The sequence below is a fragment of the Capricornis sumatraensis genome, chromosome 1 (genome assembly GCF_032405125.1).
Source record: "Capricornis sumatraensis isolate serow.1 chromosome 1, serow.2, whole genome shotgun sequence".
NCBI classification, from domain to species: Eukaryota; Metazoa; Chordata; class Mammalia; order Artiodactyla; family Bovidae; genus Capricornis; species Capricornis sumatraensis.
This window is the reverse complement of record NC_091069.1, coordinates 252,893,024-252,920,678: the sequence shown is the minus strand read 5'-3', so window position 1 is coordinate 252,920,678 and position 27,655 is coordinate 252,893,024. Positions and strand designations below refer to the sequence as shown.

Genomic DNA, 27,655 nt, shown 5'->3' with positions numbered 1-27,655 from the left:
GAGGCGGGGCTTCCAGGCTCCTTCCTAGGCTGAGATGCTGTGACCCTGTAGTCGTCTCTCCGAAATGATACTTCATTCAGAGGCGATGGGAAAAACAGGGACTTGGAGGCTCTGCTCAAACCAGCAGCACAGACCTGTCGTCTCCTCCTGGCCTCCCACAGCCTGCCCCGAGGCCTGGAGCTCTGGGCTCTGCGGAGCCCAGGTTCCTAAGGACCAGATAACCAGGAGGAGTCCAGTGATGAGTGTTTGCTTGCTCCAAGAATCCCATCTGCTGGGAAACAGAGCATTCAGAGGGTTTGCAAGTTTTCTCCCAAAGATGATGGTTTCCTCCTTTAGGCAGTTCTTACAGAGGTGTCCCTTGTGGCTCAGATGGTAAAGAATCTGCCTGCAATGCAGGAGACCCAGGTTCAATCCCTGGGTCGAGAAGATCCCCTAGAGGAGGGCATGGCAACCCACTCTGGTATTCTTGCCTGGAGAATCCCATGGACAGAGGAGCCTGGCGCGCTACAGTCCACGCCTACAGTCGGGCACAACTGAGCGACTAACGCTTTCACTTTCAGGCAGTTCTTATATGGTGACTTTGAACTTCTGAGCACTGGAGATGAGTGAGTCAGAGAAAGCTAAACCAACATGAGATGGTTCCCCCACCCCATCAGATAGAGGAGACACTGGAAGCCCAGCAAGATGGAATGACTGCATGAAGGTCACACGGACAGCATCCGTATTGGAGCGCTCGGCTTCACTCTGCCTGTCCTGCCCAGCTCGAACACAGTCTGAGTCTTTGGTTAAGAGCGAAAACGAAGCTTCCTGAGCAGTCCCTTCAAAACAGCACTTAGGAAGAAACAGGGGCCATCAGAACAAGAAAGGGCAAACATCAGTGTGCCTCTGTGCACTGCTCCACCCAGTTTCTCATCTTTATATTACCAAAAAAAAAAAAAAAGGTCTCAAATAACCCAAACAGGCAGGGTCTGATCTGCAGACAGTCTGCAGGCATCCGCCCAAGAAACTGCCGGTCGGCCGGTCCATCCTCCTCTGATTTATGTTGTGTGTGTTAAGCCTTAAATTGTTGAGACTCTGGCTGGCTGCAGTGGTATTACTGGAGGGTTGGTGCATGTTTTCAGCTCACAGAGCTGGCTCCGGGGACTGGAGGTGTTGGCCCCAAATCAAGTCCAATCTCACACCTGTCTGAGACAATGAGGGCCTTGTTAGACGCATCTCCTGCCCAGGCGGCTCGGCCTGCTTACTTCTCGACATTCAGAACAGGGAGGGTGGGTACCTGGGCAGGGGGCGGGGGCTAGAAGAAGCCAAGCTGAGCCTGGGACATGCTGGGGTCGCCGCCTCCCTGGCCCTCTCCTTCCTCCCCGCCCCCCCCCAACCCCATTTTATAAACCTTTCCTTATTTTTGGAAATCATTTTTTTAAAAATACAAATAAACAATACCAACAGTAGCACCCTTATGAAGGAGAGTTTCCTACTGCAAAACAAGCAGCCCAGGGCCTGCTGGAGACTAAATTCAGTCGCAGCCCCGGGGTGGGGGTGGGGGGGTGAGGAAGTGGGTTAGCAAGGTGTCTTAGCAGGGGTGGAACACCGCCCCCGCCCCCCGCCCCAACCAGGGCTGAAGCTTGAGCTCCTCCCACGCTGATGGGGGTCTTTTCCTGGTTTCCCCTTCCATTGCTGATGTGTCAGTGATGGGAGCGGAAGGGAGCTTCCTGCTCAGCTTTTATCACGATACTCACTACACAGCAGACGGTGATGTCACAGTTCCGCCTTCGTGTCCCTTGTCCTAGGCAGAGAGGACGCGGCTGACCGCCAGCACTTTAGTCTGTGGGCCCTTTTCAAGTCCGCTTTTTCCCCAAGACCCCTGACCTTAGGCAGCCACTTGGGCGGGACCTTCTCTGGGTCTAGGCTGATGCCCCTCAAGGCCAGTGGCTCTGGGTGGTCTTTATTCAGTCAAAGCCATCCTGGGATGACTTTGTCTTCATAGGGAGGGGTGGTATGGAGGCCCGTGGGAGAACCATCCCGAAGGGAGTTCCCCAGAATTAGGAAAACTGCCCCTTGGTGCCAGACTCCCCAGTGGGGAGCCCACCTTGGGAGTTCCTCTCCCGTGGAGCTGCCATGTTTTGGCACCCAACACCTACCAGCCTCCCTTCTCTTAAGGTAAAAGCGAGGCTCTTACCCTGAGCTAGGAGGCATCTGGGCACTGGTGGTCACTCCGTTCTGCAAGAAACAGGCAGCCTCGTTTCTTAAGCATTAAAGGTCCCTGCAGGTCTCATGATCCCAGCCTTGGAGACATGGCACAGGACATCCAAGGCTAGGACTTACCCAACGGGAAGTGGGACCTGGCATTTTCTTAGCACAAATCACCTTTTTTAAAAAAATATTTATTTACGGCTGTTGCTGCCTGGGCGTTTTGCTAGCTGTGCTGCTCGGGCTTCTCACCGTGGTGGCTTTTCTCTTGTTGTAGATCATGGGCTCTGGGGTGCTCGGCCTTCAGCAGCTGTGACACGTGGGCTCCTGGGCTTGAGAGCGTGAGATTGTAGTCATGGCGCTTGGGCTTAGTTGCTCCACGGCTCATTGGATCTTCCCAGATCGGGGATGGCACCCTATGTCTCTTGCACTGGCAGGCAGATTCTTTACCACTGAGCACACCAGGGAAGCCCTGCATAGATCGCCTGGAACAGGTATCTCTATGTGAATATCAGCCAAAGTCCCCAAGGGACGAGAGGCTCACTTTTCAGGGGTGGCAGAGTGAGGCACATAAACAGCAAGGGACAGAAAAACCTGGGGACTCACTCTGGCTCCCCTTCAACCTGGCCGTGGTTCCCTTCTCTGTGACCTTGGGTGTGACCTTGACCACAAACGTGAAGACCCAGTGCGGTGAGAGGTGGCATCACCAGCCTCCACTGCGAGGCTCCTCCTCCTGTCTAGACACGTCACCCAGCGAGGATCTGATGACCACAGAGGGCTGGTCCAGAAATAACAGGGCCCACTGACCTCATAGCTCTCCATCCATCGGAGGCCCGGCCTGTCTCTGGGCTGTGAGATGATCCACAGTGAACCCACCCATGCTCCGAAATGACCGAAAAGGCAAGCAGATAAGCTGGAAGGATGCTGGGGCGCTGAGGCTGTGAGCAGTTGTCTTTATCCCTGCCTTCTCTTCTGGCCTCTGAACACCGATCGCCAGCCCTGCCCATCTATTTTGGTCCATGCTGAGGCCCACCTGGAAAGCCCTGACCTCTCACCCCCCTCCAGCTCCCCTGTCCTGCCCCTTCTCCTTGAGGACATCTCTGTCCCCACCAATGACCGCATTTCCCTCCTCCTGGACCTGTTGGTTGAGACCTCTCTCCCCACCTTCTTCCCTCCTTCTACACTGTCCATTGAGACACAGGGAGGGTAGAGATTGGCTGCTTTTCCAACGGTCCTGGGCTCCTGGGAGCGAGCACGTGGGAGCGAGCACGTGAGGTTTTTCCCCTCCATGCTGTGACCTCATCGAAACCTCAGAACGCACCCCATGCACCCCAGGCACCTCAGGCTGCCTCTCTGACGGTCAACACAGAACCCCGCCCACCTGTGCCCAGAACTCCCCATTTGGAATCGTGGCTCTGAGTATGACAAGTTTTTTCCTAGAAGTCCCAGGCCAGGGGGGAACACTCTCCGGGATGTCTCCAGACCCCATGACCCTGGCCCGGATGCCTGGGGTTGGGGTGGGGGCGGGTAGGGAAGGGGGTCATTGGGCATCATCGAGCAAGCATTCTCCCTGCTTTCAAGAGTTGCAGGGTTTAATCGCAACTTCAGAATTTCCTGCCCCTAATGATTTCCTTCCTCCCCAAGCACCTGCTGCCTTGGTGCTTTTCTTTCTTGCTTTCGCGACCTGCCCTTTCTGTGATTCGCAGAGCCCAGCTGGGATGGGGGGGCGGCCTGGATGGGCCCACCTGGGTGACCTGCTACCTCTCCCTGGGTCCTTTCCCTCCGCTTTTGTGACCAAGAGGGAACCCAGAAGTCCCTCCGCTTCTTCATCTCCTGCCCCCATCACCTTGCACAGCTCCTGTTAACTCAAGTGCTGCCACTTCCCCTTGGCTGAGCCACCCACCTGAGCCAGGCTCTCTCGTGTCTGCCTTCCCTCCATCCAGCATCCCAGACAGCTCACCTGAGCCTGCCATTCAGATGCCTGAACCTGGCTTCCCAGATTTAATGACAGCTCGGAACCCCAAAAGTTGACACGAGGTTGTCTGTCCGCGGCTTCCTCATAGCACCGTCCGCCCGACCTCGCTGCCATCCCCTCAGCACCTGCGTTCTGTCGCCTCGCCCACACCCCCGTTCAGAGGTCCCCATGTCCGTTCCTTCTCCAGCAGCATCCTCACACAGATCCCTCTGGGTTCCAGCACTTTTCAAATCCGTTCTTCCAAGCTTCACTTTTTTATCTTGATAGCCGATCTGACCTTCCCACCCCGATCTCAGCCTCTTGCCCACACTGACCCACTGACTGACCTCAGGGGCCCAGGTCCCCAAATATTGAAACCTTTTCACTACCATCCCCTGGATGCCTCCCTCTGTGTCTGATAGGACTACGGAAGTCCGGTTAACCCCCCTGCCCCCAGACCCCATTTTCACGGTCACATTATAGTTTTCAGCTGGTGGACGGAGGACCTCCAACACATCTGTCTGGTCTCTGTCTGAAAAAAAAGCCCTGAAATGTGGACCAGCGGCCGGAAAGGCGTTTGCCACATGCCTTATCAATCTTGCTTTTCACTTCTGTCTCTTAGTTCCAATCACGGGGAAAGCACTTTGGACGTGCTGTTGAGACTGGTTTGCTGGGGTTTGGTTTTGTTTTGTTTTCAGTGCTGTCAGGAAGTTCCTGTTTATTGCAAATGTGGTTCATTTCCAAAGACATTACAGAGCAAAGCAGCTAGCTCTAGGATGATTTCTTGGTGCCTTTTTTTTCGGGGTGGTACACGATACCAAAAAAAATAAACCAATGGGAGAGAGTCAGTGAACACAAAGGGAGATGTTATAATAGGCTTTTGTTGGTACTTGCAATTTCTTGTTGAAAAACAGAGCAAAGACCCTGAGGTGCTGAGGTGCGGACAGAAGCCTGATGTTATCGGGCCCCTAGAAATCCTGCCTGGAGTCCAGTGGCAGGCAGGATCCAGAACTCAAAAAGACAGAGGCAACTGGTCTTGCTCAGTACAAACGGTGCTTTTAGTCTGTCGTAAACAGCCTGTGCCCCAGGGCTCAAATCCTTCAAAAGTTTGCCTAGGTAATTGCGTTTCATTGCCGTCTGGCATGTGCTCGTCTGTCTAATCTGGAGGTTCAGACAGCCAGGCCAAAGCTTGCGAGACTGCAGGAGAACGAGCCCGTGAATTTAATCCACTTGAAAGACAGACGGATACAAGTGCGCCTAACTCATTATTTTAAGTGATGGCAGCAGAAGAGGGTATGGCACTTTCCATAGCGGGGTTTAAAGTCAGCACGCTGGTCGCAGCCACTTGGCAGTGGAAGGCTTTTAGGAGAAAAGGCAGAACCCGGGTGACCGTGTGAGTTTTACTGCAGACTCCAGGCTTCTGGAAGCCTGCCTCTCCTGCGCTCACCCCCAAAACACCGCAGGGTCGAGGGACGGGATACTTCGGAGGGGGAATGGTATCCTCCCTACCTAATTTTGAGTTGCATTATTCATGAATTCACAGCAGCAGCGACAGATTTCCACTTCCACTTGAGATCTGGGGTTGTCTGGGCTTCGTTTCAGAATGGAAGGGAGATGTAAATGGAGTCAGGACTTCCTAGCCAGCCCCACAAAGCTCAGATCTCAGATCTGTAAGCAGGAAAATGTAGCCCTCCCCAGTATCCAAAGAGCACTGTATTTGGGGACTACTTCCATGTGTGTGTATATGTATCTGTTTGTTAAGCTTAGACCGGCTTCTTTGTTTTGTCAGTGTCTGGTAACTAGATGCAGGGTAGGGGCAGCTGGCTGCAACCATCAACAGCCCTCCACCAGCACCCAGCAAGTCTGTCCCCACCCTGCCACTAACCTGCTTGGGGGGACAGAGGGGGCCATCTCACCTCGCCACGCCTCGGTTTCCTCCGACGGCAGAGGGTTGGGGGCTGGCTCACAAAGGCTCGAGGTTGCTTTCTGCTCTGTCACCCCCTGAGATGTTGGAATGAAACCTTAGACACGCAGAGAGATCTGCATCGTTATCTGGTTACGTGTGACTCATGCCCGGGGAGCCCGGGGGAGGCAAGTGCCAGCCTGTCCCCTTCCCCAGGTGGCACGGCTGACCGTCAGCTTGGGAGGAGTGGTTTTGTCGGTCGTGCACACCAGCGGCTCACCCGGGGCTCGGCACACCAGTCATCCGAGACCAGGTGCCAGGCCATGAGACTGTGGGCAAAGCAGCCGTCCCCAACTCTGGCACGCTGGCCACAGCGTGATGGCAGACGAACGGCCTCCAGCCACCGCTGGGTTCCCAGAAGGGATCCAGAAGGTGCCTTGTTGCTTCACACCCCTCAGTTCCATTGTACTCAGCCCAGGGCTTGTGCTGCATTAAAACTCTCTGAGTCTGGGGGCACTCTGGAAGTCACAGCATTCTGGTTTGTCATCGTGGTTGGACACTGGGGAGGTGTGTGCCTACACTGGGCTGGGTTTTCCTGAAGCACCGCTGGCATTTGGGGCCGGGTCATCCCCTGCTGTGGGGGGTGGGGTGGGGTGAGGGGCGTCCTGTGCCCTGGGGGATGTTAAATACAACCCCCTGGTCTTCACCCATGCAATGCCAACAGTATCCCCCTTACCCGAGTGGCAACAACCAAAAACATCTCCAGACGCTGTCTGGTGTCCCCTGGAGGAGACACCGCCCCTGTTGAGACCCCTCTGGGAAACTCACAAGAGTTCAGTTGTTCCACCAGGATGTTAAGGTCAGTGTCGACCACAGATGGCAGCTGCTTGGACCTCAGGAGTAAATCCACGTTGACCCTTAACTTTTGCAGGCCAGGGTCATCCCTGTTCTCTGGGGTCAACCCTGTTCTCTGGGGTCATCCTTGTTGCTGAGCAAGAACGTCTAATGGTCTGCTGTCTCAGACTTGGCTTTTAATTTTTTCTAAAAAAAAAAAAAAGTCTTCATTTTAGTCCAAGTCACTAAAAACCTGCTGCCTCTCCGAGGAAGTCTTCCTTGACCTTGAAAATCAAAGCAGTTCTCTGGAGGGAGGTTTCCCACTGCCAGGCCCACGGTATCATCTTTCTCAGGGTGACCTCATCTATCAAAGTATGAAGGTTGTATTTGAAATGCCATTTACTTTCTCTAAGTCAATACGTGAAGCTGTGGCTCTTTAGATCATCAGAGGGCTGCTTATTACCAAGAGTTTTTGTGCGCGTGGATGTGTCAGGTTTTAAATCCAGGTCTGCGCTGCAGTTTAAAAGGAATTCGGCAGATTTCTGTTTGCCTTTCTGAATCAGAGTTTGGGGTGATGGTCCTCTGTGAGCGCAGATTGCCCCCAGATGAGTCTGACTTTATTAGGCTGCGTCCTTTGTTCAGAGCACCAGGGATGAGCTTGTGAAAACGCTGGCAGCTCTTATCTTCAAAGGCCTCCTCCCTGCCGCAGAACTCCACCTCGGCAACCTGTGCTATTCATCTGTTGCCGTCCCAATTAGTTCACATCAAGGTCAGTTCTTCGGGGTGTGCAGAAACGGCTGTAGGCTTAAGTGAGCCGGTTCCTCTCGCGCGGGTCTCGCGGCCGGTGGGGTGGGATGGGGAGATGGCAGGGCAGGGGCGCAGAGGCAGGGAGAGTCGTGGGCTCCCACAGAGGAAGCCGACAGGGATGCCCCCGGCTCACGAGCCGAAGACACCTAGATATATTCTGGCTTACGGAACTGCCACCGGGTGACCAGACAGCTCAGCTTCTTCCTTCCCACTTGCTGCCCTGCTGGAAAATGTCTTGAGTAGTTAGCAATTTTCCAAAAAACCAAGAGAAGCATAAAAGGAGCCATTTCTTGGGCAGGGAGGGGGTGGTGGGGTTCTTTGTGTACGGAGAAACCTCGTGTTTTAAGATGTCTAATAAAACGTTCCTCCTCCCGAAAGATGTTTACGGACGGGGAACCAGAGCTGGTGGGTCTGGAAGGGCGTCCTGTTCCAGGATGAAAGCGGGATGCTGGGGTCAGGACGGCCAGTCCTGTGTTCGCCCCGAGGTTAGCAAACGAAAAGGTGGGAGTCTGGGAATCACAGAGCCTCCTGTCTCCAGCGTGGAGAGGATAAGGCTGCCTCCATGTGCCATCGCTGCAGGCACAGCAGGGCGGAGGGAGGAGGGTCAGGGGTTGCCAGTGCCCTGGAAGCGGGGAGAAATGCATCGTACGTCCGGAGACTCTCCCAGCGCGTAGTGGACCAGCAGTGTTGGAGGAGATGGGACGGGCAGGAACCATACAGTGCCGGGCTGGTCCTCAGGCAGGTGTGGGGTGTCCCCCGCAAAAGGATGCTACAGGGGTGCAAACCGGGGGGTGCCCCGAGTGGTCCAACCCCCCTAGTCCTACGGCTGGGATTCCCAGGAGCCTGGGCTGATGTGTGGGAAAGGGAAAGGTTTGAGTGTGTGGGATTACTGGGACTGGCTGGCGGGGACAGGAGGGGAGGATGGGAGAACGCTGGGCTCGGGGCCCGCTGCCTTGGCCGGTGAGCGTACGTGGGAGGGTGAGGCCCCCCCACTGCTCGGGGCTTCCCCGCACTTCCCTTATCTTCTGTGGGGACATTTTTCTGGCTGGGAGCTTGGAATGGAAGCTCTTAAAGAGCCATTGCCGTGAGCCCAAGTCCTAGCCCCCCCTAAAGGGAAGAACCTCACATCCTTAATGGGCATCCCCTGCTTTCTGGATTCTGTGCGGTGATGGGTACCCTCAGTGGCGTGGCCTGGGGGTAGGCTGGTGCTCCAGGGGGAGGCGGCCCGTGTTAAGTGAGACCCTGACTTCCCGGCGGAGAGGCTGGGAGCATTTTTCACCTGGGACCTCGGGGCCAAGGCCGAGGCAGGTTTCATCCCCCTCCTCCCTCTGGTGGGACCATGCAGGTCCTCTCTGGACGCGGAATCTTCCTCTGAATGGACAGGAAGTGAAAACTTCAGTTCAGTCGCTCAGTCGTGTCCAACTCTTTGCAACCCCATGGACTGCAGCATGCCAGGCCTCCCTGTCCATCACCAACTCCCGGAGCTTGCTCAAACTCACGTCCGTTGAGTCGGTGATGCCATCCAACCATCTCATCCTCTGTTGTCCCCTTCTCCTCCTGCCTTCAATCTTTCCCAGCATCAGGGTCTTTTCCGATGAGTCAGTTCTTCGCATCAGGTGGCCAAAGTACTGGAGTTTCAGCTTGCTTACTGGGAGCCAGATACTGCATGAGCAACGATGAGGTTGGAATCCCATCTCCTCTTTCCAGAATGCCCACCCGCCACAGGTGGGGGGGAATCTCGGTCTCCCGTGGCTTAAGCTGCTTGCCTCAGCACACAGGGAGCGAGGAGCGAGCCAGGGGCTCAGCCTTCATCTCTCAGAACCTCCCTCCAAGCCCTGCCCTTGTTGCAGGCCCTTTCTCCCCAAGGGGCGGCTTGCGGACAGGGTCCCAACCCTGAAAATGTCTGGAGCTACTCAGACCAAAGGCAAGTTCAGCGTCTTTCATGCTGTGGTTCGCCCTTCTCTAGATGGTCTTCATTGTGCTCTTTTTTTTTCCCATTCATGTGAGTTCTGGTTTTATTGGGATGCTGTGCTACTGGTTCAAGTCAGAGTGTCTGGTGTCAAATTCATTCGGGATGCACCAGGGGCCACGTCACTGAAAGCACAAGATGCAGAGGACGCCTGAACAGGCTTCGAGCCACTCTCAGAATGCGTGTGAGGACAGCCCAGAGCAGGCGTGTGTTTGGCAAGATGGATTTTTATTGTGACTTTACAACAAATGGGCTTCCCTGGTGGCTCAGCTGGTAAGGAACCAGCCTGCCATGCGGGAGACCTGGGTTTGATCCCTGGGTTTGGGAAGATCCCCTGGAGAAGGGAAAGGCTACCCACTCCAGTATTCTGGCCTGGAGAATTCCATGGGCTGTATAGTCCATGGGGTTGCAAAGAGTCAGACACAACTGAGCAGCTTTCACTTACAACAAATACATAAATCTCATGATAATAGTAAAATTCGTCAAAAGGGTCTAACTTTTTACAAAGCCGCAAGAGTGCTAAAAGTGAAAAGTTCACCATGGAGCAGGATGCGGGTGGGACCTCAGAGGCAGCCAGCCTGCAAAGTGGCCTCCCGAGGACCTGCTGTGCACCGTGTCTCCTGCGCCTTAAGTGCGTCCTCCAGTACCAAAAATTCACGGTCACCTTCTGGACCCCAGGTCCCATGGACAACATCACTTTTTTTTTCTTGCCTGCTGCCACCTTGAGGCATTTCAAGGACCCTGGATCTGCCCAGGGGACGCCTGTTACTGTATCTATTTCATGGGAGAGGCCCTGCTGTCTCCCTGAAAGTCCTGTAGGTCCCCTCTCCCCACCCTCATCCACAAGGGACTGCAGCTTGGTTCTGACAGCCTCACGCCCTGGGCCACGGGACGAAAGACTGTCAAACCTGCACAGTCCTCTTTATAGCATGTGCTGCCCTCAGTAGAATGATCCTTCATCAAATTCCATTTCTTTAGTGGTCCTGGGGGTTCCCTAGGGGCCCAGTGGTGAAGAATTCACCTGCAGTGCAGAAGACATGGGTTCGATCCCTGGGTCTGACAAGTCCCCTGGAGGAGGGCATGGGAACCCACTCCAGTATTCTTGCCTGGAGAATCCCATGGACAGAGGAGCCTGGCTGGCTACAGTCCATGGGGTTGCAAAGAGTTGGACACAACTGAGCGACTAAACAGTCCTGGGGGGTGCTGTGCGTCTCCTGCACGTGGCTTCCCACATGTTAGGTGTCAGGAATTTGGCTCCTATGAGGAAGGGTCCTCATTTACCCATGGCAGCGGGGAGGGGCGGGGGGCGGTAGGGCAGACACTCAGCCCCAAGCTAGAAGCTGCTTGAGATCTCCCAGCCTCCCCCCTGGCTCATCCCTTTCAGGACCAGTGAAGGGGGCGAAGTTGCTGGAGATGAGTGGTTGGGAGCGGAGAGATACCTTTACCCTCCACGTTCTGAGATTTTTTTTTTTGTTGGAAGAGACAAGACATGGAGGAGTGGACAGAAATTAGCAGGGCGGTTGTGGAGTGATTTGAATGTGCCTGTGATGGCCTGGCCCTACCGGAATTTACCAACCCATCTGCACAATCAGTTCAGGCCTGGAAAGTGTGGGGGGGAGGAGTCGGGGGTGGGGGGGAGAGCAGCAGAGGTTCAGAAAGTGAGGGTGCAGAAAAATCTTTGGTGAGAAAAGTCTGGTGAGATGTCTGCAACGGATGCTTGTCTGGCAGTGTCCAGGGAAATAATTTGTCTGCCAGGCAGGGGAACATGGCTGACGGCAGAAGGTACCCTCCTTTCCCTTGGGACCAAGGTCCCTCCAGCCGTGTGACCTGAAGGCTACCGTCCCTCCGATGCAGGGGACAGTGCGGGCATAGAATCGGGTGTTATCCAGACCCTTGTCTCTTCTAGAAGCCAGTGGCTTATCCCCTGAGCCCTGTCTCGGAGACGACGGTGCCTGTGTCCAGAGCCTTTTTCCAGACATGGCTCAGACTCTGATCTGGCCGAGGGGAGCGGCCTCGTGGCAAAGGCTTGGACAGTTTCCCCTGGGAACTGTCTGGCAGGTCTAATGAGGAATGGCTCTTTGCGTTTATAGAGCGCCTTTCATCTGCGGCGCTCAAAGCTGCTCCACAAACAGTAATTAACTCTCAACACCTGTGAGGCAGGTGAGTCTGGTCAGCCCCATTTGCAGAGATGAGGAAACAAGAGGTTTGAGAGGCTGTGCTGAGCCACAGCAGGAGCTGGGGGTAGCTCTGGGTAAGGACCAGCATGCTAGACTCCCAGCGCCCTGACCACAACATCGGGAAGCCTTCCCTGCTGGGGAGACACCCCCACTCCCGAGTCTGGGATCCGAAGGCAACGAGGGAGTAGGGATGAGACCACAACATGGCTCCCTTCTGCCCTCCAGTAGGCAGCCTGCCACCTCCTGGGCCCGCCAGTCAGCTACGAGGATGGGTCCTGGCCTTTAAAATGCAGCATCCTCAGGCGGGTCTCTGCCCCCGCTTGGGGCCACGTGTCCCTTCCAAGTGATTGCTGGAACCAAGGATGCTACGAGCTGTACATGACTAACCAAGGAGTCTGTGGCCAGAGGGGGCAAATAAATGGTGGGCAGATCCTTGGAGCTGTTCCGTAGCTTCTTATTCCAGCACCCAGAGCTGGCGGGGACCGATTCACGTTTACCAGGGCCTTTCACTGATAGCAGCGCCAGGCCGATCGGTGTCTCCGCCTGGGCGCACGTGTAGGGGCCGCCATGCCTGCCTGCTGTGCCATCTGCACTGTAGAGACCAGATGAAACAGGGCTTCAGATGGATGGCTGGACATTTCAGGAAATGCCTCTTTCGTAGCAGAGCCTGACCTGGCTCTGAGGGTGGCACTGGAGCCTCTGGGAGTGCCCCCTTTTGTTCCCAGGAGAGCCTGCATCTACCATCCAGGGGTCCCAGACAGGGAGAATGCCAGTGAGCCATCACCAGGGCTCGCCCTGACACATCGCCCTGGAAACTGACTCACATCTCTGAGTCCTGAGTCACATCCTGTTGTGTGTGCTGAGGCACCCAGAAGGGCATTACACCAGCTGCCCGTGGCTGAGGTGAACTTGGAGGGCACCCTGGGAACTGCCCTTCTGCCTCCCAAGCTGAAAAGGGGGTGCGGCGGTGGTGGGGAGATCCTCTAGGGAAAAACCCGGCGCCGCCCTGAGGGTTTATATGTTCACCACGTTGGCTTGGCTCTTTTAAAAATAGACACTGGGGCCCTGGCATATACACAACTGTCTGGTCTTTGTTTTTAAGTGGCTCTGAAAGGTGACTGAAAGATCACGTCTTTAAAGAGGCCAGCAAGACAGCCAAGGAAAGGGCCTTCTAACTCTAACCAGCAACAGGGCCTCCATCAACTTTCTCCTGGCCCATTGGAAAGCCAGGTTTTGAGGGTGCCCATAGACAGACTGAGTGTTCAGAGACCCAGGAGGCATCTCTGGCCATCCTCTCCTGTGGCCCTCCAGGAACATGAGGACAAAGTAGGACTTTTTTTTTTCTTCTTCACAGAGAATAAGAGTTTTATTTTTAATTGGAGTATAGCTGCTTTACAGTGCTGTCAGTTTCTACTGTTCAGTAAAGTGAATCAGCTATACTTAAATCCCCTACTCCCCTTCCCATCTGACTGCAAGGACATCAAAGCAGTCTGTCCTAAAGGAAATCCGTCCTGAATATTCATTGGAAGGACTGATGCTGAAGCTGAAGCTCCAATACTTTGACCACCTGATGGGAAGAGCTGACTCATTGGAAAAGACCCTGATGCTGGGAAAGATCAAAGGCAGGGGGGAGAAGGGGATGACAGAGGATGAGATGGTTGGATGGCATCACTGACTAGATGGACATGAGTTTGAGTAAACTCTGGGAGCTGGTGATGGACAGGGAGGCCTGGCGTGCTGTAGTCCATGGGGTCGCAGAGTCGGACACGACTGAGTGACTGAACTGAACTAAACTTCCCCTTTAGGTCACACAGGGCACAGATTACAGTTCCCTACAGTAGGTTCCCATCAGCTCTTTTATACACAGTGTCAATAGTGTCGATATACACAGTATATATATGCCAACCCCAATCTCCCAGTCCATCCCAGCCAGCCCCCTGTCCCCCTTTGGTGTCCATACAGTCGTTCTCTACATCTCTGTCTCTCTTTCTGCTTTGCAAGTAAGATCATCTATACCATTTTTCTAGATTCCACATATATATGTTGCCACTGCTGCTGCTGCTAAGTCGCTTCAGTCGTGTCCGACTCTGTGCGACCCCATACACGGCAGCCCACCAGGCTCTCCCATCCCTGGGATTCTCAAGGCAAGAACACTGGAGTGGGTTGCCACTTCCTTCTCCAATGCATGAAAGTGAAAAGGGAAAGTGAAGTCGCTCAGTCGTGTCCGACTCTTCGCGACCCCATGGACTGCAGCCCCCCAGGCTCCTCCATCCATGGGATTTTCCAGGCAAGAGTACTGGAGTGGGGTGCCATGGCCATCTCCGACATATATGCGTTAACATCTGATATTTGTTTTTCTCTTTCTAACGCATGCACTTCGCTGTGTATGACAGCCTCCAGGTTTAAACTCTTCAAAAATCTTCTCTAGTTTCCTAAGGTGGAAGCTGAATCATTCTTCTTTTCTAATAAATGCATTAAAATGCGATAAATTTCCCTCTAAGCACTGCTTTCGCTGCATCACAAATTGTGATGTTGGATTTTCATTTAGTTCAAAATATTTCTCTTGAGACTTATTTGACCCGTGGGTTATTTAGAAGTGTGCTGTTGAAACTCCAAGTATTTGGGGGATTTTCTAGCTGTCTTCCTGTCACTAACATTTTAGTTTAAATCTTTGTGGCCTGAGAGTGGACCCTCTATGATTTCCATTCTTTTCTATTTGTTTAAGGTGTGTTTTATGGTATATCTTGTGGGGCACGTTCCCTGTGAGCGTGAAAAGAATGTGTATTCTGCTACTGTCAGATGGAGTTTTCAAAAGATGTTGATCGATACCACTCTGCATCAACTGTACCCCAACTTTCTGCCTGCTTGATCTATCAGTTACTGAAAGAGGGCTGTGAGGATTTCGGCTGTAACTGTGTCTTTTTCTCTTTCTTGCTGTAGTCTTATCAGTTTGAATCTCATGTCTTTGGACATTCTGTTGTTAGGCACACACATACTAAGGATTCTTATGTTTTCTTAGACATAACATTTTTTCAGCATGTAACTCCCCTTTGTTTTATGGAATTATAGTTGATTTACAATGTTGTGTTAATTTCTGCTGTAGAGAAAAGTGATTCAGTATATAACTTTTGCATGCAATTCTCCTCTTTTATCTCTTGAAATTTTCCTTCTTCTGAGGTCAGTTTTATACAAAATGAATACAGATGTTCTGGCTTTGATTAGTAGTCGCCCAGTCTTTCCCCTATCCCTTTACTTTCAGCCTGAGGCTTTATATTTAGTTTCCTTGTAGACAACACATAGTTTTGTTTTTAATCTGCTCTGACAATCTCCTTCAGTTGACACATGCATTAGACCGTTCATATTTAAAGGGCTCGCTGGTATCACTGAATTAACATGGACCATGTTTGTAATTGTTTTATATTTGTTGCACCTGTTCTTTTTTTTTTGGGCCTCTTTTTAGGCCTTCTCTGGCTTTAACTGAGCATTTTATATGATTCCATTCCATTTTATCTCTGCTTTTGGTGTATCAGTTATACTTTAAAAATGTTTTTAGTGATTGTCCTGGAGTCTGAAAAATACATGTGTAGTGAATGTAAGTCACCATCAAATAACACAAGACCACTTCTTCCTTCCCACTTCTGTAATTCATGTCACTTACCCGTATCTTACAACCACCTGACACGTTACTATCATCACTTTAAACAGTTATCCTTAGATCAGTTAAGAATACGAAAAGTGAGACTTCATCTTCATTTATTCTTCCATTCTTTATGTAGATCCAAGTTTCTTATTTTCCTTTTCCCTGAAGAATTTTTTTTTTTTAACATTATCTGCAAGGCAGTTCTGCTAGATAATTTAGCTCAGTTTTTGTTTGTCAGAGAATGGCTTTATTTCTCCTTCATTTTTGAAGGAAATTTTGTTGAATATAGAATTTAGGTTGGTAGCTTTTTTCTTTCAACATTTTATTTACAACACACTATTTTTGCTTGCATCATTTCTGGAGCAAAGTCTGAAGTAATTCTTACCAATGTTCGACCGTGGGTAAGGTGCTCCCACCCACATTTCCTTTTTGGTTTCTTTCAAGATTTTCTCTTTGTCTTTTTTTTTTTTTTGTAGTTTCAATATATGCCTAGATGTAAATTATTTGGTATTTATTTTGCTTAATTGGTGTTCTCTGAGTTACCTGGATCTGTGGTTTGGTGGGTGTCATTAATTCTGGCAGGTTCACAAATATCGCTTCCACTCTGCTTTCTTCTCATTTTCCTTCTGATATTTCTATTACACATATATTACACATATTTGAAAATTTTCCCAAAGTTTGTAGATATTCTGATTTTTGCTTCTGTTTTTCTTTTTTATCTTTACCTTATAATTTGGTAAATAGGGCTTCCCTTGTGGCTTAGTTGGTAAAGAATCCACCTGCAATGCGGGAGACCTGGGTTCAATCCCTGGGTTGGGAAGATCCCCTGGAGAAGGGAAAGGCTACCCACTCCAGTGTCCTGGCTTAGGGGTTGCAAAGAGTCAGACAGGACTGAGTGACTTTCACACTTTCACTTTCCTGATAGTTTGAGAAGTTTCTATTGACATATTTTCAATTTCACTGAAATTCTTTTCTCACTCATGTCCAGGCTGTCGAAGAGCCCATCAAAGGTATTTCTCATTTCTGTTACAGTGTTTTTCATTTCTGGAACTTCCTTTTGCATCTTAGAATTTCTTCCCTGCTTACCTTAGCCATCTGTTTTTGCATGCTGTCTTCTTCAATGAAACTGAAAATATGTCAATAGAAACAGTGGCCGTAATCAAGCAAAAATGTTCACTGGCAACATGAATGAATGAGGAAGTGAGGAATGTCATGAACCTAAGAGTGAATGAATGAAGTAACTCAGCATGATGATTAATACAATAAGAAAGAGACTCTCTAGGCATCATACAGGTCTGGGACCTTCACTAATATCAGACTCTAAGTTCCAATGGGGCAGTGACATAACTGGTCTTACTCACAAATTAACACGTGTATTAATAGTAAGTTTCAAAAAACTTGTTCATTTTGGTGGATTGACCTATCAAAGGCATTCCCTTTGAGAACAAGCAGCACCTCTCTGAAGATTGGCAGACAGTGGTTCTCTTCCTCAGCTTATGACTTTCTTTTCTCTATAACCATCTTACCCCCATCCCACTTCCCCTTCCTGGAATACACATATTTATTATTACAAGCACTGTTCTTCACCTCACATGCCCACCTTATTCTTCCCTAACTCTGATTTACATACAAGCAGACAGCATGCTAAGTCATTTCAGTCATGTCCAACTCTTTGCGACCCTATGGACTGTGGCCCACCAGGCTCCTGTCCATGGGATTCTCCAGGCAGAATTCTGCAGTCGGTTGCCATGCCCTCCTCCAGGGGATCTTCCCCAGCCAGGAATCAAACCTGCGTCTCTGTGTCTCCTGCATTGGCAGGTGGGTTCTTTACCATTGGCAGTACCTAGGAAGCTCCAAGGAGGTACTGTTTGGGGCCTGTTTGAATTAAGATCCTGCACTGTCACCATTGGAAGGGGCTTAGCGATCATCTCCTTTCAGAGATGAGAATAAGGAAGTGCAAGCACGTGATCCAGGGCCATCACACAGACAGGCTAGAGGCCACTTCTCCTGCCTCCAGCCCAGGGCTCAGGTGCCCAGAGCATTGTCATTTCCATACTTGTCTTCATGTATTCATGTTGGCCCCATCACGGCAAGAATGTTAACTCAATGGTAAACTCACTATAAACCGTATTATTGGCCTTTCGTTTTGTTTTCATTACTAGTCCATGTAACATTTAGAAGAAAACACATAAAATTCCCGACATGAGAAGCTCGCCATCACCACCTTCTGGTCCACCACTGCCAATGAAGTCGAACACAGTTCACTGTGGTCGCAGATACGAAAACTGATCAGGGGCTTCTAGTACTGCCCATCCATTCCCCACTCCCACCCCACTCCCAGCACTGAAAGGCTGAGTTGTGGTGTGAACTCAGAAGATGTTGAATTTGAAACCCTGTGTTAAAAAAAAAAAAATCACAGAACCTGGACTTTAATCATAAAGATTATTTTACCAAAGCATATTTTTAAAAGGCTGTGAAACATTATGCAACGTTTGCATGGTTTAATTATGAGTTTAGAAAAGCCTAGCACAACTTTTTCACTACAGTAAAACATGACAGAGCATGAATCATGGCATAATACTTTATGCTTACTGTGGTTTTAGACGTGGGGTTAGGGGTGCTGGGCTGTCTACACAACAGGGCATGAATTACTGTACCACAATTCACACCCAGAGGGCTTTATGACAATTACAAAACCTCTTTTGTTTGCTTTTTAAATGATTAAAATATTTGAGTACCATATATATTCACTTAGTAAATACGTATATATCCAGGACATACACATGGCTTAATAGAAAATATCTGAGGGTATAATTTTTATTTTCACTTGAAGCAAAATCCTTGTAGCAATATGGGAATATCAAACAATCTGCTGTTGCTATTTGTTTTCAATTACTGCAAGCACTGTTTGCTCTAAGATTATGCAGGATCTTCGACTGTGGTTGAGCACTTATTTTCCACTGAGCCTGGAGTGGACCAGTACTTTATTCCTTGCCATCCCCTCCCCTCCGATTCTCTCAAATTCAAATGGAAATAAAGACCTTTCTTTAACATTAGGTTTCAAAGATTCTAAATTAATTTCCCCAGGTTTTTCAACATTCAAAATTAAAAGGTCAGGATTTTTTTTTTTTTAATTTTAATCGGAGGATCATCGCCTTACAGCGTTGTATTGGTTTCTGCCATAAGACAACGTGGATCAGTCCCCCTCCGCCCCATCACACTCCACTCGGTTGTTACAGAGCACTCGGCTCAGCTCCTTGTGTTGCACACCAACTTCACACTGGCTGTGTGTTTTACACGTGGTGATGGACACGTTTCAACGCTACTTTCTCAGTCCATCCCACCCTCTCCTTCCCCCACTGTGTCCACAGATCCATTCTCTGTGTCTCTATTCCTACCCTACAAATAGGGTTCATCACTGCCATTTTTCTGGATCCCATATATACGCATTATTAATACAACACCTCTGACTTTCTTCACTCTGTGTAACAGGCTCTAGCTTCATCCACCTCACGAGAACTGATCAGATTCGTTCTAGGCCAGTGACGTCAAAGAAAAGAAAGAAGTCGATCAGTATGAGAGGAACCAGGGCAAGGACTGTCAGGAGAAGAGTAAGGATAAGAAGGCAGACTCGAGTCCCCAAATGCCTCATTCTGTCCTCCACTGTGACGGTTTCAATGGCATTGAAGACAAGGGAAAAGTTAACCGCTGCAAGTGAAAAGCCCCAGCATTCTGCCCCCTCAGCAAGTGAGGAAGCAGAAGCAGACACTGTTTAATGAGGAGTAATCATTTCTTTATGTGACGACGCACACAGAGCTTAGCAGCTGGCCTTTCCCTCAGGAACTTGGCTCTTTCTGTATTTACTCCCAGCACCCTGAATGCGTGGCTGTAAAGACCCCTGGGAGGCAGTGTTGTTTGCTGTCACCTTTGTCCACCAAGAAGGTGCAACACAAAGAGAAAACTAATGTTTGATCCTAAGACAGAAATGTAAAGCTCTCCCATGGTGGGACAGTGGTCAGTTTTTTAATTTTCTTACACAGTTGATATAAGAATAGAAAGGATTTTTTTTTTCTTCCTCCTTTTCATCTGCAAACAGTATGATGCTTTTGAAAACCAAGATGTCTATGACTTCTGGAGTCAAATTTACAAAATCCTTTTTACCTAAACCTTCTGAAGTCAGATTTTTGTCTCTTCTCTATCCCAGGAAGGCCTCTTTTAATGGCAGTCTATAAAATACTTGCTCAACCTTCTGCTCTTTAAAAGTTGCAAACTTGAGGTCTTAACAACAACAACAAAAAATATAAGACATCTCTGTTAGTCTGGGATGACAGAACCAGCTCTGCACTGCCGGGTTTGTGAAGCAGTGATCAGGCCTTGCTGCCAGTTTCTCAGCCAGACTTTCCTATCAATTATCCCTGGGACAGAGATCACCTGTACAGAAAACATTAAACAGCCATGGAATAGTCTTGTCCAAGGTGCCGAAAAAAGACCCAAACCCTTGCATTCTTTTCTGCTTACTGTGTATAGAGACGGGTGACGACCTGATGATGACTGTTAATTATTGGTAAACCTGGGCAGTCAGTGTGTACAGCAGGTCAACAGTTTGAATATTAACACTTCCACCTGGAAAGCGTGACCAGCTCCTCTCATCGTGTGTGTGTGCTCAGTTACTCAGTCGTGTTCGACTCTTCATGACCCTGTGGACTGTAGCCCGCCAGGCTGCTCTGTCCGTGGGATTGTCCAGGCAAGAATACTGGAGTGGGTTGCCATGCCCTCCTCCAGAGGATCTTCCTGACCCAGAGATGGAACCCACGTCTCCTGCATCTCCAGCACTGGCAGGCAGATTCTTTACTACTGAGCCACCTGGGCTGGTGAGGTTACATAAAACCTTTGAAGGAATAATTAGCAGAAGAAAATCTTCAAGAGTTAAACATAAATTATGTATCAGTATCACTTTTGGGGGGGGGGGCAGTATCATCACAAAAGCAAATACTTGGGACTTAAGGAAGCTTACTAAACACTGGTAAGTAGGCCACAAACATGTCTAAGAGTTCAACAAAGATAGCTGTTTGTTTTTTTTTTTTTCACTAAATGCGTTCATTTTTCAAATCCTGCCCCCTTCCATGCATCACTGACCTCCCCGATTCTCTGCAGATACGAGGCAGATCCAGCCGTCCCCACCGTGGTCCTACGATCAGTCCTACCAGTACCTAGGATCCATCGCCTCTCCCTCTGTCCACCCAGCCACACCCATCTCGCCTGGGCGGGCCAGCGGCATGACAACCCTCTCAGCTGAGCTTTCCAGTCGACTTTCAAGTAAGATGCTTAAAATATACTCTTTGAAGTCTGGCTGCTGTGGAAGTTTCTGGAGGCCAGACAAGATGCATGAAGGCAGGGGAGGGGGCAGTCATTTTTAACTGGACACAATGCAATTAAAGACAACGCTGTCTGTCTCTTAAGTCTCACACCCATGCACTCATTTTCCTTGACATTCGGAGGCAGAGGTTATGGATATGGAGGTAGAAGCAGCTTGGAAAAAGTGGATTCCTTGGGCCTTTTGGGGTGCTCACCTTTATTTGGCAAGCAAGGCTGGGAGCTGAATGATCAGTAATAGAAAAGGCCCAAGTAATCAGCTTCTGGAGTTCAGATGGGAGGCTCCATGTTGCGGTGGCGAGCTCGCACAGGTCATGTGAATGGCGTGCTGGGGCACATGTGCAAAGGGATGCAGACCTACCCCAGTGGGACACTTCCAACTGAGAGCTGCTCACACCAGGCCAGAGGAACAGCCTGGAGAGCTCAGGTGTCCTGGCTGGCCTAATTGTTGTTAATACGAGCTCATTAAATATTAGTCATTTAACCTATGGGACCTTTGGGCTTGGCACTCACCTTTGCTCGTGGGCAGGGAAACTGGAGTTACAGAGAAAAATTCCTTTGTTGAAAGCAAAAAGAAGCAACTCCCTGTTTGGGGCTTTGAAATTGGAGCTGGACCAAACTGTGAAAACACTTCAGAGAACTTCAGCTTTAGGAGGCCTGCGAACACACTCCTTGTGTGTTGGGGGGAGGGCGGCTGTTCTTGCTTTTCAATTCTTGGGATCAGATTATATCAGATTAAGGGGGCGGGCAAAGGGGCAAAGGCGTCACGTCTGTCATTTTCAAGTACTGTGGGATGTTGTGTTCTGCGGACAACTGTGATTACCTGAGGTTTCCACCAAATGCTTTAGCTTCTTCTCAGAGCTTCACAGAATACCTCTCCAGGTCTCAACAGCAGCACTGCTGACCCTTGGGGCCGGATAATTCTTCTCCGTTGTGGGGGGCAGTGCTGTGCGACGTTGGGCCTTCATCAGTGTCTCTGGCCTCCAGATGCCAGCAGTACCCCCCGCCCGTCATGACAACCAAAACTGACCAGATGCTGCCAGATGTCCCGAGGGCCTACACAGTCCCCCGGTTGAGAACTGTCTTCACTTGTTCTTGGGCGTGATAGTGAAATAGGGAAGCCAACTTACTTGCCCAGTTTCCACATTATTTTCGGCCACTGGTGCCAAGAATTTCATGGCACCTGCTGGGCCCAGGAGTTAAGGGACTGGGGTAGGAATCATGAAGTCTGCTCAGCTTGTTACTACAGCAGCTCTGTTCCTTTGGGACTGGCGGTCTTTTATTGTTTCTTCTTCTTGGTGGCACTATTCTGCCTGCTGGCTATGGCCTACATCTGAAGCAATGACTCTTTTCCTTGGAAGTGTCCCTGCTGCAGGTCCTGTCCCTTGGAACGTATATCACAAGTCTTCTGACTTGGTAAGCACCCAGGATCTCCAGCACCTTATCCCTTGGGGCCAGCTGCTCTGCTGACCAGTTCAGAGGGGAGGGTGACTTCTTTTTTTTTTTTTAATAGGAATGAGTTAACATGTGCCCTCCCCTGTCCCGTCTCACAGTTATACTTCTGAATAGCCTGGACTTCACTTAGCCAGGGAGTCGTGGAAGGGCGTTTTTACAGCCCCAGGGTGTGAAGGAGATAAAAGCCAGGTCCCATTTCGACACTCAAGCCTAACCCTGCTGCTGTCTTGGAGGGTGGACCCAGGAGAATTCCAGGGGCGCTTTCACCAGTGGCAGCAGAGAACAGCATGGGAGGCTGCTCTTCAAGTTGGCAGATCTCCCTTTGAGAAATGGAGCCCGGAGTCCAGGCCTGAAGAGTGTCATCTTCCGCCTGGAGGCAGGAGGGGATTGGGATACTTAGAAGAGGCTGCTTTTGCTTTTTTTTTTTTTAATGCCTAATCAAGTGAAGTTTTATTTTTTTCTTTTTCTGTTTATTCTTACTTTTGTCACTTCATTTTTTTAATTGCTTTACCAAACTTTGTGGTTTTTCTGTCATACATCAAGAATCAGTCATAGGTCTACCCATCAATGCTTTGAGAGCCTGTCATAGTTCGCAGCCCACTTTCCTTGAACCCTGCCCCCAGCTAGCTTGGAGCGCCCCAGCCTCACCTGAGCTTCCTTCTGCAGGAGGGACCTGCACTCTGTATCTTTCTTTGCTTTGCAGACAGACTCCACAACTTGTCTGCAAAGAGTTGTCATCTGGAGGTTTTTTTCTTTTCTTTTTAAATAATGTTTAGCTGCCAACCTGGGCGACAGACAGCAAGCATTAATCTGAGTCATGCGAAAGATCCTTTTAAGGCAGCCATTATCTGCTCAGGCTGTTTAATCCTTTGGGGGCAGTGGGAGGGGCCCGGCATAGGGCGGCTTTCATCCACGTCAAGCTGCAGAAGGAAGACTTTTAGCTGTCATGGCAAATATTTAGCCCCATCGGTGGGGCAACATTTCCAACTAAAATACCTATACCGCCTAATCCCCAGATATCCTTCTCTTTTAAAAGCTCCCTGTGATAGTCAGGGGCCCCCACTTCTGCCCACACTGCTCTTGAATAAGGGAGCACCAGGCCAGCTGAAAGGACAAATGAGTTAAGGCCAGGGGCACAGTGAACTGTCCATGACTGGTGGGGCTTGCTTGGGTAGGGGGTGTCAGGCTGGACATAAAAATGAGAACAAGTATTTTAATAGGTCATTTGAATCTGAGCCTAACTCATGGGCCGAAGTTGTTTCATCATCACAATGTGTGTTGTAAAGGATAAACTGGCAAGTTGGATGGTCTTTCATAGTCTGACACTGGTACTCTGTGGGCAGAAGAATCGCAAGCAGCATCTAAGATCTTTCAGACATTCTGCCCACAAGTGAAAGAACTGTTTTCCCCTGACAGCTGAGACCGTAACATCATTCCATTACTTATGTCCGTGACAAATCACGGGCTCACTCGGGATTCCGGTAACTTGCAGCCATCACCAGGTTACCACATAGTAGTTGGAACAGACTGGCAGAGCATGTCCAGACACCGTCGTGAAACAGGGTGACCTTTCATTCATTTTCCAGTGGATTCACCTTTTTGTCTCAGGGCAAATGAAGCAAGAGGAATCATGGGTGGAGTCATTTATTTGTGTCCGGAGTATTGCATCATATGACAACAAATTGATTGTGTTTGCCTAATGCTTCTCCCTGACTATAGAAATCTAACTGGAAAAATGGAGTAAAGCTTCCTGTTAACTCTCAAGCATGTCACGGCTCTCTGTGCGAACACAAACAAGTGACACAGGGCTTGCTCACAGATGGCCCCAGCGGGCAGGGACAAACCCTGTGGAATGGGGTGCGGCCTGGCCTCAGGACGAGCGAGAGAGTGTCCGTGGAAGGGCGGCCCTAGAGCCGCTGTCAGTTTACAGCTTTGTCCCTGCCCACATGTCTGACTCGCTTGAAAAGATTAACAGGACTGTTTGTTTGAAAGTCAGACTCCTGGTTTCCTCATTAGTGGAGAGATTTGCTGCATACTTTGGTTGTTTCTATAAACTTTAATTACCTCTCTGATGAGGAGTACATCCCCTTATCACAGGCACCCCAAAGTTAGAGAGTGCATTAAGAGGAAGGGGGGAGGGGGAAGAGAGAGAGAACGAGAACACTAGCTCTCCCTGCTGGAATAATAGGCTTGAAATATGAGGAAGTTGATCAACAGCCGAAGCTGTCCAAAAACAGATTAATCCACCCCGGTAGCTTTCCTTTCAGAGCAAGCTTTTGGCTCTGTCAGGTTTCTCTGTGGGCCTAAACACAAAAGGACCCAGGCCACATGCCATCTTGAGCCTGGAGTTATTTTGTATGTTGATTTGAGAACTTACAAATTTTAAACATTCAGTTCTTGCTTCTCCTCTGCTTTGTTGCTGCCTTTTGGGTTTGCTGACATAAAGACTACAGTCCTGGCCTGGTCATTTAATGAATAATTCTGAGGAACAGAAACTCCCCAAGGACACCATCCTACATCGACAGTAGGAATGTTGTCTCATCGGAAGAGCACTTTTGCTCCCCCCCCCCCCCCCCGCCTCACCCCTACCCCCAGGGCATTTGGAAGGTCAGGACCTTGTTGGTTGTCCCAGTGGGGGGAGTGAGGGCACTACCGACATCTGGTGGGCACAGGCCAAGGATACTGCCAAACATGCTACCACGCACAGAACAGGCCTGCACAGGACAGGCCCACATCACCCCATAGAGCTGGCCCCCAATGTCAACAGTGCCACTGCTGGGAAACTGATCTATAGGATACAGGAAACCTGTCCTGGCATCCAAACCACCACCCCCCGCCCCCAAAAAAAGTTCCCAAGGGCAGCCTGTGATTAAGAGAAAGGCAAAAGGATGCAATGAAAGACTGCCAAAGCCTGTCTGTGAAAGGGTAAATGCATAATCCTAACAAAATGAGTTTTATAGACCAAGCTTTGCCATTGCTGGTAAAACTTCAACATGTATAAAAATGGAGTAGGTAAGTCAAGGCCCTGTGGCCATTCCTGTTAACAATCAAGTGATGCATATTAGAGAAAAGCATGTGAAATCGAGGCTGTACTGTTTCTAAAAATGTAGAACTAGTCTGAAGGTAGATGTGGAAGAGAAAGAGATTGGTGGTTCATGGACATCCACTCCCAGCCACTACTATGGCATGCATTAGCTTCAATAATAGGAAACTGCCTGTTTTTAACTATTGCAGGCCTATAGAAATGGCAGATTTCTAGGATTCAACCTAAATATTATGTATAACATATTAAAATGTTATTACATGACAGTATCATATTATGTATACGCACATGCTAAGTCTCTTCAGTCGTGTCTGACTCTTTGTGACCCTACAGACTGTAGCCCTGCCAGGCTCCTCTGTCCATGGGATTCCCCAGGCAACAATACTGGAGTGGATTGCCATGCCGTTCCTCAGGGGATCTTCTCAACCCAGGGATCGCACCCATGTCTCTTACATCTCCTGCATTGGCAGGCGGGTTCTTTACCACTAGCACCACCTGGGAAGCTCTCTTTGGGGGTTATATATATTTATATATATTCTATTAATATTAATCTATTAATGCATCTATTATATTAATAGTTCTTCTAGTGTTATACTGTTTTGTCATGAAGTGAAGTGAAGTGAAGTCGCTCAGTCGTGTCTGACTCTTTGCGACCCCATGGACTGTAGCCTACCAGGCTCCTCCATCCGTGGGATTCTCCAGGCAAGAGTGCTGGAGTGGGTTGCCATTTCCTTCTCCAGATCTTCCCAACCCAGGGATCGAACCCGGGTCACCGGCATTGCAGGCAGATGCTTTACCATCTGAGCCACCAGGGAAGCCACTGTTTTGTCATATATTGTTATATAGAGAGGTGACAAACTTTTTTCTGCAAAGGGCCAGATACTAAATATTGCAGACTTTCTGAGTCCTACAGTCTGGCCCTCCAGTCTCTGCCATGACCACTCTGAAGTGGTGACTTAAAAAGCAGTCATAGTTAATACTTAAAAGAACAAACGAGGGTCCTTTCAATAAAACTTTATTTATGAACACTGAAATTTAAATTTCATATCATTTTCAAGTCAGGAAAAAGTATTTTGATTTCCACCCCCTACCCCCAACCATTTAGAAAAGTAAAACACATCCTTAAGACTGTGGGCATACAAAAACTGGTAGCAGGTGAATCTGGCAGGTGGGTGTGCAACCTCAGAGTTACAGCAATATTTGTTTATATTAAATCAGTTATATCTAATATGTTTATAGTAAGCAAGTATGACTACATATTACATTATATTACAACCTTATTACATTGCATGAGATCATATATTACGTTGGAGAAGGAAACGGCAACCCACTCCGGTGTTCTTGCCTGAAGAATTCCATGGTCGGAGGAGCCTGGAGGGCTGCAGTCCATGGGGTCGCAAAGAGTCAGACACGACTGAGCGACTCACTCACTCACTCATATATGACCATCTTCAGCATACCTGCTCCCTGGACGGCAGCAGCTTTGTGGGAAATTCTCCTGGGCGCTGCTCCCTGGACGGCAGCAGCTTTGTGGGAAATTCTCCTGGGCGCCGGGTGGGAGAGGGAAAGGGCGTGGCCTCCCTGAACCCTAATCTCACGATAGTTCTCACCCACCACACAGCTGCGCCCGACCTGACGGCCTTCGGCGACCCGCGCCAGTTCCCTGCGCTGCCCTCCATCTCCGACCCCCGCATGCACTACCCTGGAGCTTTCACCTACTCCCCAACTCCCGTCACGTCGGGCATCGGCATCGGCATGTCGGCCATGAGCTCGGCCACGCGCTACCACACGTACCTGCCGCCGCCCTACCCCGGCTCGTCGCAGGCACAGGGCGGCCCGTTCCAGGCCAGCTCGCCGTCCTACCACCTGTACTACGGCGCGTCGGCCGGCTCCTACCAGTTCTCCATGGTGGGCGGCGAGCGCTCGCCGCCACGCATCCTGCCGCCCTGCACCAACGCGTCCACCGGCTCGGCGCTGCTCAATCCCAGCCTCCCGAACCAGAGCGACGTAGTGGAGGCTGAGGGCAGCCACAGCAACTCCCCCACCAACATGGCGCCCGCCGCGCGCCTCGAGGAGGCCGTGTGGCGGCCCTACTGAGTGAGGCTGCGCACGCGCGCTCCGTGCGGCCGGACGTCGTCCCGGAGGCGCCCGCCGGGTGCCCAGCGTCGCGTGGTGGAGAAGCCCGCGCCGGCCCCGCCGGGGATGCTCGCCACCTGCCAACTGCCTGCGGTCGCCATCTCTCGCTTCTGAAGTCCGCGCAGTTCGCCGCCGCTGTGGGCCCGTCTCAGATTTTTTTCTTCTAACCTGACGCAA

The 27,655-nt window shown here is 50.2% G+C and overlaps 1 protein-coding gene across 2 annotated transcripts in view; it reads left to right on the top strand.

Moving 5' to 3' along the window:
* Positions 1–27,439, top strand: part of RUNX1 (RUNX family transcription factor 1) — a 266,395-nt gene extending 238,956 nt beyond the window's left edge. The window contains exons 8-9 of one of the 2 annotated variants that reach the window (XM_068975391.1): positions 20,626–20,787; positions 26,964–27,439. In XM_068975391.1, the coding sequence (XP_068831492.1) occupies positions 20,626–20,787; positions 26,964–27,439 (638 nt within the window). The remainder of the gene's footprint in view (positions 1–20,625; positions 20,788–26,963) is intronic. The other variant, XM_068975402.1, reaches the window with a different exon arrangement.
* Positions 27,440–27,655: the final 216 nt, after the last annotated feature.